This window comes from Leopardus geoffroyi, chromosome A3, assembly GCF_018350155.1.
Source record: "Leopardus geoffroyi isolate Oge1 chromosome A3, O.geoffroyi_Oge1_pat1.0, whole genome shotgun sequence".
In the NCBI taxonomy this organism is placed as follows: Eukaryota; Metazoa; Chordata; class Mammalia; order Carnivora; family Felidae; genus Leopardus; species Leopardus geoffroyi.
This window is the reverse complement of record NC_059336.1, coordinates 100,762,146-100,773,454: the sequence shown is the minus strand read 5'-3', so window position 1 is coordinate 100,773,454 and position 11,309 is coordinate 100,762,146. Positions and strand designations below refer to the sequence as shown.

General features: G+C 40.1%; 1 protein-coding gene across 2 annotated transcripts; it reads right to left on the bottom strand.

Moving 5' to 3' along the window:
- Positions 1 to 353: 353 nt before the first annotated feature.
- On the bottom strand, positions 354 to 11,028 carry MRPL35 (mitochondrial ribosomal protein L35). Of its 2 annotated transcripts, none has more exons than XM_045446749.1 (4): positions 10,765 to 11,028; positions 5,139 to 5,328; positions 3,591 to 3,735; positions 354 to 629 (listed from the first exon to the last, which is right to left on the bottom strand). In XM_045446749.1, exons 1-4 carry the CDS (start codon positions 10,805 to 10,807, stop codon positions 441 to 443), a joined length of 567 nt encoding a protein of 188 aa, XP_045302705.1. In that variant the 5' UTR covers positions 10,808 to 11,028; the 3' UTR covers positions 354 to 440. The 2 variants fall into 2 exon arrangements, with proteins under 2 accessions (XP_045302705.1, XP_045302706.1); XM_045446750.1 differs by lacking the exon at positions 10,765 to 11,028 and adding an exon at positions 7,073 to 7,487.
- Between the last annotated feature and the right edge of the window lie 281 nt (positions 11,029 to 11,309).

Sequence of the window (11,309 nt, the reverse complement as noted above, 5' to 3'; positions counted from 1 at the left end):
CACCCTACAATTTCTGTTCGTTCCTGAGACCTGGGGGTTATTTCTGGGAGGGGGATGGAGCTGGTGAGGTGGTTCCTGAGTTCCCAGGCACACATACTTCAAATAATGTCACACTGCTTGAGGTAACTTGTTGGCTTTCAGTCTTCTTATGCCTGCTCTAACTTCAAATTCCTTGCAACTAGATAAGCCTAAGTGGAAATAGTTAAGCCATTACCATTTGTTAAAAATAATCAACAATTTTAAACTCTCATTTCCCTGAACAAATTTTGAAATGTTTAATCCATGAAGTTTTAAAACTTTAATAAGTTTAATGTTGGAACTGTATGTTTCCGTACCAATTGGCACAATTTACGTCAAGTTTTACACTTATTCATTTTTGCAAAGACATCATATACACAAAGATACATATTCAGTAACTGGGAAGTCCTAAAACTTCTGATCTAGACTTTCAGGTTTGTCCGATCATGATACTTCTGATAAGGATCGTCAGCATACCAGTTTCGCCTCTTCCAAAAAGACGTTGTCATTTTATCTAAGAGCTTACTCTGGGTTTTATTGCAGAACACGAATTCCCTCAAGCGCCTTTTTCTTGCAGTCGTCTTTTTCCATAATTTTTTCTTATAACCAGCCTGTGAGATAATATTATAAAGACATTTAAAACAAGACGTTATGTAGGAAACAACAGATATCTTCACTATTCATGGTTTATAGGCCCAATGAGAACAAGGATGAGACTTTCATTGGGGCTGGTAACGTTTTTCAGAAAGATGTGATTCTCAATGAGGGGGAGATACAGAAAAAGTATATGCAGTTTGAAAAAGAAGTATTAGGGGGCGCCTGGGTGGCGCAGTCGGTTAAGCGTCCGACTTCAGCCAGGTCACGATCTCGCGGTCCGTGAGTTCGAGCCCCGCGTCGGGCTCTGGGCTGATGGCTCAGAGCCTGGAGCCTGTTTCCGATTCTGTGTCTCCCTCTCTCTCTGCCCCTCCCCCGTTCATGCTCTGTCTCTCTCTGTCCCAAAAATAAATAAACGTTGAAAAAAAAAAAAAAAAAATTTAAAAAAAAAAAAGAAAAAGAAGTATTAGTAATTTAATACTTTGATGAATCTTTGTGGTGGGGAAAGTACAGGGTAATGATGTATAATTATAATCGCTAACTTTACATGCATTACCTTATGATCTCTTCAATAACATACCATTATTCTCATTTTACAGATTCAAGAAAAACCACCACTGGTTATAGAAGTAAAGTAGCCAACTGAGGTCATGGAACTAGTAAGAGTTCTTAACCACTACTCTACTATTTTTCCCAGTGTAAGGCTGAGGAAGGACATCACTGGCTAGGCTGATAAGATTTATGTTCATTTAAGGGGACTAGGTATTACAAGGGCCGATGAGCACAGCGCCTAAATTTATAGCTTCATTTCCTCCTTTCACAGTAGGGACTGATTTCTGTAGTGTAAGTACTTTTCTAAGGAATACCGAATACAATAAAATTGCTATTGGGAGTGGTGTTAGCCTGTATGTTTAACTCAGAACTGCCAGATACAGCATCCAAGCATTATTAATTTTGAAAGAAAATAATTAATTTTTGTAGAAAAATTAGATTTGATTGAATGCAAAAATGACAAGGATAGTCTGTTTAGACCAGAAGAGACTTTAGGTGCCACCCAGGTTAATACGTGGCTAAAACCACACAGAAAGTTAGTGGGGACGGGAGACTACAACTCAAGCTTTTGCTAAGAGCCCTTGAGTCCTTTCAAGCCAAGGACTCTTTACTCTTTAGGGCACTACACTAACTGAACAAAACCTTAGCCCTGGGCTGAGAAATCATCTTGGGTTTCTGACATGTCTTGATATCATCACTCTGACCAGCAACTTCTACAGTACAGTTAATACTCAGAAATAAGAAAACAGTATTTAAGAGTTCTGATTTTAAAATGCCAGAGATTAGATTTTTACTACTCAGTGCTTACAATTTAAATGGAAAGATTCAAATCCAAATCCCCCTATTTGTGTAATAATTTTCTAGTTTGTAAGCTAAGCTGGGTCCCTGTGGATTTCTGACTTACAGACAGTTAATTTTTTGTCCTATTACCACGAGTATCTTTGATCATTAATCTGTGGAATGCAACCACTGTGAAAGTGCTTGAAACTTTTCAGACAATGTCTAAGTTCAGAAATGAGAGGGAATAAAACTGTGCTGCAGAAAGTATTTTCAGTTTTTAAACATGAATATAAATTAACCCATCCAGCTTTTTTGTTTTCCCCTAAAAATTGCATTTTGGGGAAGCAGGCCATTCTGCATATAGAATAACTTTTGGGACCTTGAGTGGGGACTAGGCGTTATGATTAGAGAATGTGATCAGGTCCTTTACAATAACATGATGGTTTCAGAGCCCAATAAAAGGGGCATAGAAAGGAAGGCAAAGAAGACCACCCATCTTATTTTATCTAGGGGCTAGATGAAGACCTGATTATAATCAATATGACAACAAAGGGGAGGAAATTTTCCAATGGTCCAAAATTCACAAAATTCAGAACTATTAACTGAACTAAATTTATTTAGTTTGGCTACTTACAGATTACATGAGCTTCTAATTACAAGTGTAGCAAAGGAACTACCACAGTATTGTTCCAAAGGAGGAATGAGCGGAGAGCTCCAATCAACATATTTACCTATAAATTTAGGATTATTTATATAATAGGAGATAATCCTTTCAACCTTTCAACTAGTGAAAATCCCACCAATTAAGTATTTTATTTTTATGGAGAAACAAATTTCGATCTTTAAGAATCATTCATTAACTTCCAAGTAGTGAAAAGGAATTAGAATTTGAATAGTTATTAAAACTCAAAGGTAGTTTTACAAAGCTCTATCTTCAACTGCTTTCTAATCATCAGCTACTCTGTTTCCATGAATAAAGACGTGAACGAAAAAGCCCACATTCACGCTTATGACATGCTGTGAGAGAAGACAGAGCAGTAATAATTTGTCAGAATTCCCCCTCACAGGCTATGGTCCCAGGCCAGAGTAAGTGTTAGTGTTCTGTCTGATACGGAGCCCAATCATACATACCAACAGACAGAAAAACATAAAGTTAAAAAAAGTGTATGTGGGGTCAATGTTCTGTCATAAAGACTAAGCCACAGAGAATCCAATCCAAAATTGGCTGAAAGCTCTTCAGTCCCCAATCTGAGCCACAAGACCAAGTCCTTGTTGAAGGCAACTCTGTTGCTCTAACACTCTAGGCTTAAACAGAGCTTCCCCACAGGTTATTACACATTGGGGGTTTCAAAGGGCTTCTGGTGATCATTAGATGCATAGACATGTAAAAGACCTGAGATGGACCCATCCTACAGTGAAGACGTTAGCTATTGTGAAGAGTGTTTTGTTTTATGCATGCTTAAATGTGTTTTCTTCACATGAATTCATTTACATTAAGAGATGCCTGCCAAATTGGTACTTAAGCACAGCACTGTAAAAGCTGCTGGTAAATGAAAGGAAGGTACATCAGTGAATAGGCTCACTGAATTCTGCTTCTTTTTAATCTCCTCCCAATCCTTTTTCAATTTAATAGTGTGAAGACTCACCTTCCTCCTTAGCCACAGGCCAGAATGAAGTCGAAGAAACCTGTAGATGACAGCTTTCACAGTCTTTCTCTTCCCTTTCCGTGAACTGAAGTATGTTACGGTTCTGACTGGTAGCTTCAGGACATTTGGAAGCAAGGGGGCCGCTCTAAAATATATTTTTAAAAATATAACTCAGCAATAAGACTCATTAAAGGATAAAATCCATTTCTTTTTTTTTTTTTTTTTTTTTAGGCAGATATTTACTCTATTTAGCAGGTATTTACCCACTTATTTCATTTTATTTATTTATTTATTTACTTTTATTTTTTTTTTTTTCCAACGTTTATTTATTTTGGGGACAGAGAGAGACAGAGCATGAACGGGGGAGGGGCAGAGAGAGAGGGAGACACAGAATCGGAAACAGGCTCCAGGCTCTGAGCCATCAGCCCAGAGCCCGACGCGGGGCTCGAACTCACGGACCGCGAGATCGTGACCTGGCTGAAGTCGGACGCTTAACCGACTGCGCCACCCAGGCGCCCCGATAAAATCCATTTCTATACTTAGAAATGAGTGGGGGCGTTTGGGTGGCTCAGTCGGTTAAGCATCCGACTCTTGATTTCGGCTCAGGCCATGATCTCACGGTTCATGATTCAAGCCCCTCATCAGACCCTGCACTGACAGTGTGGAGCCTGCTTGGGGGACTCTCTCTCTCTCTCTCCCCCTTGCTCTCTCTCCCTCTCTCTATCCCAAAATAAATAAACTTAAAGGTGTGCCTGGGTGGCTCAGTCAGTTAAGCATCTGACTTCAGCTCAGGTCATGATCTTATAGTTCATGAGTTCGAGTCCCGTGTCCGGCTCTGTGCTGACAGCTCAGAGCCTGGAGCCTGCTTTGGATTCTGTGTCTCCCTCTCTCCCTGTCCCTCCCCTGCTCGCTCTCTGTCTCTCTGTCAAAATAAACACTAAAAAAAATTTTTTTTAGTTCAAAGTAAATAAACTTAAAAAAAAAAAAAAATGAGTGGAGCAGCTCCACTGGAATACAGCTGACTTTAATATACATTGTTACTTCAAATGATCCTGGACACTAAGCATAAATAAGAATAACAACCATCGCCAACATGTAAGCCTTCCATAATCTGCCCCCTCAATCCCCATGAGAGAATTTATCCTATTATATTTTAATCATCTGACTTCTTATCTATTCAGAGTTATCTCTAACTCCTTGAGGACTTCACTTTATCTTCGTATCCTTTCTGCCAAGTACTGAGTACCCAGGAGTCCTTAACTAAGTATTTGTTGACTAAATGGATAGCAGTCTTGCCCGTTGAGCATCTCGTTCACCCTCCGCTTTGGCTGACAGCTTCCATCCAGGAAACCACATCTAGAACATCAGAAGTGTGCTCTGTCGGGCAGGTAGGCACATGGCTATCAATCATATTCTCCCCTCCACCAGGCAAAGTCTATATAATAAGTCTGCTTCTAGATATTAGAAGTCTGCTTCTAAAACATCTTTGCAGGCATGAGTATTTCAGAATTTTTGTCTCAGCATCATGTTTACTGAAATATACTCTACCTATTGAGGATTGCTGCAGTATGTCCACACGTCAGGTTTCTGACAGACGTGGCAAGTCTGGGAGCAGAGGAAACAACTGGTGTCTGCAGAGAACTAAAATGCCGGGTGGACAGTGCAGAACTAAGACAGGCATTCTTGACACCGTTTTGACAGGCTGAAGACACCAAAATATTCAGGGGCCGTAAGACTCCTGTAAAGAGAGAAAAACATATTTAATACGATACGCCAAATTCTGCATCCAGATGTTCAAAATTAAGTAATGTATCAAAGCAAGGTGAGTATCAGACTCACCTGTGGAGCTTTTTACCGACTTTATTTAAAAAAAAATTTTTTTTAAATGTGTATTCATTTTTGAGAGACACAGTGCAAACAGGAGTGGGGCAGAGAGAGAGGGAGGCACAGAATCTAAAGCAGGCTTCAGGCTCTGCACTGTCAGCACAGAGCCCAACGTGGGGCTCGAACTCAGGAACCGTGAGATCATGACCTGAGCCGAAGTCATACACTTAACTGACTGAGACACCCAGGTGACCCTTTACCAACTTTATTGAGGTATAACATAAATACCACAAAACTACCCAACTGTGTGTGAATTCAATACTTTTTAAATAAACATAGAAAGCTGTACAACCATCACCACAATCCACTCTGATGTGTCCTAGTTCTGTGTTCAACAGTAGGGAACACAACAGTTGTAACATTAAGTCCCACCCACCAGATCTTACAATCTGATGAAGTAGGGCTCCATAGCACATAGAGCAATGGCAGGGCAGAGATGCAAAAGCCTGGCTGTTCCCTGCAGATGCAACAGAGTAGCAAGAGAAGGTTTCCTAAAGAACAAAAAAGGTACTTGAGCTCTCCTCTAGAAAATGAACAGGCCACAAGAGGAGGTGGAGAGTCGGGATAGGATAAACATACGTGAAAGCAAGGGGGCTGAAGCAAACATATACCTGGAGCAGGGACTGGACCTGCGCAAGGCTGAGCACTGCCTGCCTGAAGCTATGTGTGGAGATGCCTGGGGACAGATCAGAAGGTGCATCACAGAGTGGGGGTGGAGGGGCCCTAGATGCATGGACTGAATGCATAATCTTCACATTATTGCCAAAGTAAGAGTCCAGGGCTGCAAAGCCAGTGGAGCACTGACTCCACTCAGGCTGTGGGTCTAGCGTGGGACTCAAGAATGTGAACACTGAAAAGCTCCACAGGATGATGGAAATGCCCCCAAACTGGATTGTAGTTATGGTTGCACAACCCATTAAATTTACTAAAAATTGTCAAATTGTACACATAAGACAGGAATTTTATGGTATGTAAATTACACCTCAATAGTTGGTTTAAAAAAAAAAAAAAAGCTCTGGGGCACCTGGGTGGCTCAGTCAGCTGAGCATCTGACTCTTGATTTCGATTTCGGCTCATGTCATGATCTCAGTTTGTGAGTTCGAGCCCCCATGGGGCTCTGAGCTGATAACATGGAACTGGCTTGGGATTCTCTCTCTCCCTCTCTCTGCCCCTCCCCTACACTCTCTTTCTCAAAATAAACTTAAAAAAAAAAAACAAAAAACACAACTCCACAGGGAGTCTGATGTTCAGGCAGGGCTTAGAACCACTGCCTTATTGTCCACTGCACTGACTTCACATAACAAATGAGAGGCAGTGTGGTGTAGAACGGAAGAACTGGTATTTGAGTCAGACTGTCTAGGTTCATGATCTAGCTCTACTACTCACTAGCTGTGTGACCATGGGCAAGTTACTTAACCCTTTTCTGCCCCAGTTTCCTCAAATTTAAATAAGGTTAATCATGAGGAGGTAACAAGAATTAAATGAGACAACATGAAAGGTGCTAGGAAGAAGGGTTGGCACAGGGAAAACATTTAATGAATGCTAATGGCAGATAATAAAGAGCAGAGAAATGCTTAGTAAAAATGTTATAATGTTGCCTGGGGGCAGGAGAAAGATTGAATACTTAAAACCCATACTTTTGCTTTTCTGTTCTCCATCTAAGATAACAATTTTCAAACTAACAAGGGTAGCATAAACATTAATAAGTTAGCTGAAATCCATGATTCAGGAGACATTTGAGAGAGCCCTTTTGGGGGGGAACTCAGAAGTGAAATTCTCTACTCAGTACAAGGCATTCAAGTCTCCAGGTATAAATATATTTCAAAGAACTGAAAATATTTGCAGACATGATAAGCTAGGAAATAATTTTTGAAAGATTAAGTGAATTGAAGAGGAGGACTGTAGACAAGAAAATGTCCCAATTTTCACAAGGTCATCCAAACTTGGTGTTTTGGTTAAAACAAAACAAAACAAAAAAAAAAACCCTCAGAAATTCTTAGAAACCACTCCTGAAGGAAGTGAGCAGGTAAGAGTCTAGAATATATAAATAGGTAAACTACAGGCTCATCTGTCGAAACAAAACAAAACAAAACAAAACAAAACAAAATGTTAGAATGGATACAGAGAATTCACCACAGGAGAAAATCTACATCGTCAATTGGGAGTGAATTGTTCCTTAAAAAGTACCTCATTTCATTTTTTATTGCAGTTCCTAGCCTGGGAAATCATGGAAATGTCTAGACACAGCATATCCTGATTTTAAAAAGGCATGTGAAAAGGTTTCTTTATATTCTAAAGAGATAAATGTGGACAGGATAACAGTATAGTTAGGTAAATCCCAAGCTGACTAGAAACTATCCCCAAATTAGTTGACTGCCATTCTCCTGATGAAAGTCTTTTCCTGGCTCCCTAATTGACCATTTTCCCCAATTTTTATGAAGGTCCTGAAGCTGCGTAAAGCATATTTGTCACATCTGCATAAAAGCAAAGTCCAAAGACTATCTGCACTGAAAGTGATCTTGGTAAAATGGATCAAAATTAATTAAGACAGAATTTGGGATAAATACATTAAATGAAGGATGAACCTTGCTTGAGAGCAGTTCCTGGGAAAATGACTTGGGGGCCCTTGTCCACCATACTCTCAGGTGGACCAACCACGCGATTTACCTTGTAAAATCTGAACACAGTCTAACTCAGAATGTGTTAACAAAAGGGTAGCACACAAATCAAGGGCAGTAATTTAACTACTCCTTCGGTCTTCTGCCCTGTTTGGGCATTTCAATACATACTAGCTTTCTCTAAACACATTCTTGTATGGAGAACACAGATATCTTAACAAAGAAGGTGACACAGAACCAGAATTTTGAAGGAATGAGGAGGCAGAGAGAACGGAGTGCACAGGTGAAGAGGCAAAAATCGCATAGTATGTTTGGGGAATTACAAACAGTCCCATGTGGCAGGAATCGAAAGAATGGTAGGGAGTGGGAAGCGAAGTGAGTATGACTGTCTAAAGCAGTGCTCTTCAAGCTTCTTTGATCCCATACCCTCTACAAAAATTCTGAAAAATTATTTACCCTTTCACAAAATTTTAAGTAACATCTAAAATTTTAAATAGTTTAACTTGTTAAAAAGGATATAATGTCCAGTATATTTAAAATACTGACATTTAAAAGTAAGCTGTCACATCACTCTTTCAAATGTTTACAATGAAATCTAACTATCATAGTGAGTTGATACCCACCTACATCATCTATTTAAAAAATGCAAGAACAACAGTTGCACCTGGGTGGCTCAGTCGGTTAAATGGCTGCCTATTGATTTCAGCTCAGGTCATGAGCTCACAAACTATGAGCCCTGCCTTGGGCTCCTAGCTTAGAGCACGGAGCTTGCTTGGGATTCTTTCTTTCTCTCTCTCTCTCCCTCTGCTCCTCTCTGAGCTCTCTCTCTCTCTCAAAATAAATTAAAAAAAAAAAAAAAAGCAAGGAAAATAAATTCAAGTCAATGAAAATAAGAACTTCTTTTCATCAAAAGATACTTTAAATAAACTAAAAGGGCTAGCCAGAATGGGAGAAGATCCTGGGAACACACTTAAATGAGAAAGGATGCACATTCGTAATATATAAAGAACTACTATGAACCCATAAGACAACTCAATAGAAAAATGGGCACAGTATTTAAGTAGATATTTCATCAAAAATTCAAGTCGCCAATATACATGTGTAAAGGTATTCAAACTCATTAGTAAGCAGGGGAATGATATTTAAACCACAATGAGACGCCACTAAATACCCATAAGACTCACAGAAATTTGCTGGTCTAACAATGCCAACTGTTGGTGAGGATGTGGCACATACGGTGCTGGGGTGACTTTAAAGAAGCACATCGCTTTTACAGTATCAGGCAATGCAATACACACACACACACGCACACACACACACACACACACACACACATTCTGATTCAGCAATTTCCACGGCCAGTTTTACAAGTATACAACACATGCACATCTTAGAGAAACTTGCACTTAGGTACCAGGACACAAGGTCAATCAGCTTTCGACCTAATTGCCCCAAACTGGAAACACTCAAATGCCCAGTATCCTAAAATGGAGAACTGTGGAGTGGTCACATAAGAGACTATTATATAGCAACAAGAAAGCACTACAGCCACACCCAAAATGAATGAATTTCACAAATTAAAAGACATAGGGTTACCTGTGTAATTCCATTCACGTAAAGTACAAAAACAGGCAAAACTAAACAATATGTCTCTACAATATGTAGAGATGCATATATAGATATTAAAACTAGTACAGAAATAAAGGCAAGGTAACAATAAAAATGAGAATAGTGTTTATATTTGGCAGAAAGAGGGAATTTTGACTGGGAGAAACACAGAGAAGAGGCTCCTGGTAGTGTTCTAAGTCCTGCCTTGGGTGTTACATGGTGTTTGCTTTAGACTTATTTGTTAAGTCATTCACTTGTTACATATTTTTCTATATGTTGTATTTTCACAATCAAAAATTACTCCACGTAAAAACGCTCTTCTGTAATAGTTGGAAAATTTACACTGTAGTTTTTTTTTAAATTTCTATTGTTTCCACAGAGTTTTATCCTAATTTACTTTGTGCTTAACTAATTTACTCATAATTTTATCATTTAAATATTTTTGCAAAAGTCCTTCGAGTGAAGGCAGCTTAACTTAATTGCCTTCACTCTCTCGGTCAAGAAATCCTTAGGACTGCCCCTGTGCCCGGGACTGAGTGTGCAAGAGTCAGATTCCCTGCACGTTGTGTGAATCTCATACATACAAGCTTACTGTGAGCCAGGCACTACGCAGGGCGCTTTACGTGCACGAGGTCATTCAGTCCTCAGGTAGACGGTGTCAATCCTCGTTTGAGAGCTGTAGAATCTGAGGTTCAGAGAAATTACTTTTTCAAGCCCAACGGTCACGAGTGGCGAATCCTAGCCTCTAAATCAGAAGGTTAGCGGGGACTTCGCTGCCTCCTCTGTCCCCCTTCCGTCCCGTCCTTTTAGTCTGTTTTCAAAAGTAAGGCGGAACGACCAGGAGCCGGTAAGGAAGCAGAAACCGGGGACACCCAGGACCGCGAGTATCCAAGAGTGTCGGGAATATCCAATGCGAGGGGCCGAACACGGGCAGCCCCGGAGAAAATCTGGAACAATCCTCTGGCCTTTTTTTCCTGTTCACCTCCATGCTAAATGCCTACTCCATCCCGCGCCATTCCCGCTTTCTGTGAAGGGATAAATCGAGCGCGTCGCTTTCCACTGACCTGATGCAGCTCTGAAGGCACGGGAAAATGCAGAGGCCGCCATCTTGCCATCCCGCCCTACGGCAGTCGCATTGGGTCTAAAAGCTCCAGGTCAAAAGGGAATTTAAAGAAAAAACAAAACTTGGGTGGAGTCGAGGAAGGAGAAAAAAATGAATAAAGGAACGGTCAAGGGAACATTCCCTGTATTGAATGTCTTCTATACGCCAGGCTGCTCTTCACCGCTGGAAAAGAAGTGCCTATAAAGAGTGTCTGGCATATAGTAAGCTCTCAAATTTTTACGGAGCATTTGATTGACAGACCTATTTAAAGTACACAATTTGAAACAATTTCTTTATGCTCAATTTTATTCAATTTCAGAAAAGAACCTATTTTCCATTCAAAGCTGGTGAATGTCAGGCTAAATGACTGGGATATATCAATATTATTAAAATTGTTTTTTTAATTAAATGCCAAACATAATTAAATGAATGTAAATATCCTAGGGATCTCTCTCTCTCTCTCTCTCTCTCTCTCTCTCACACACACACACACACCACACACTTTTC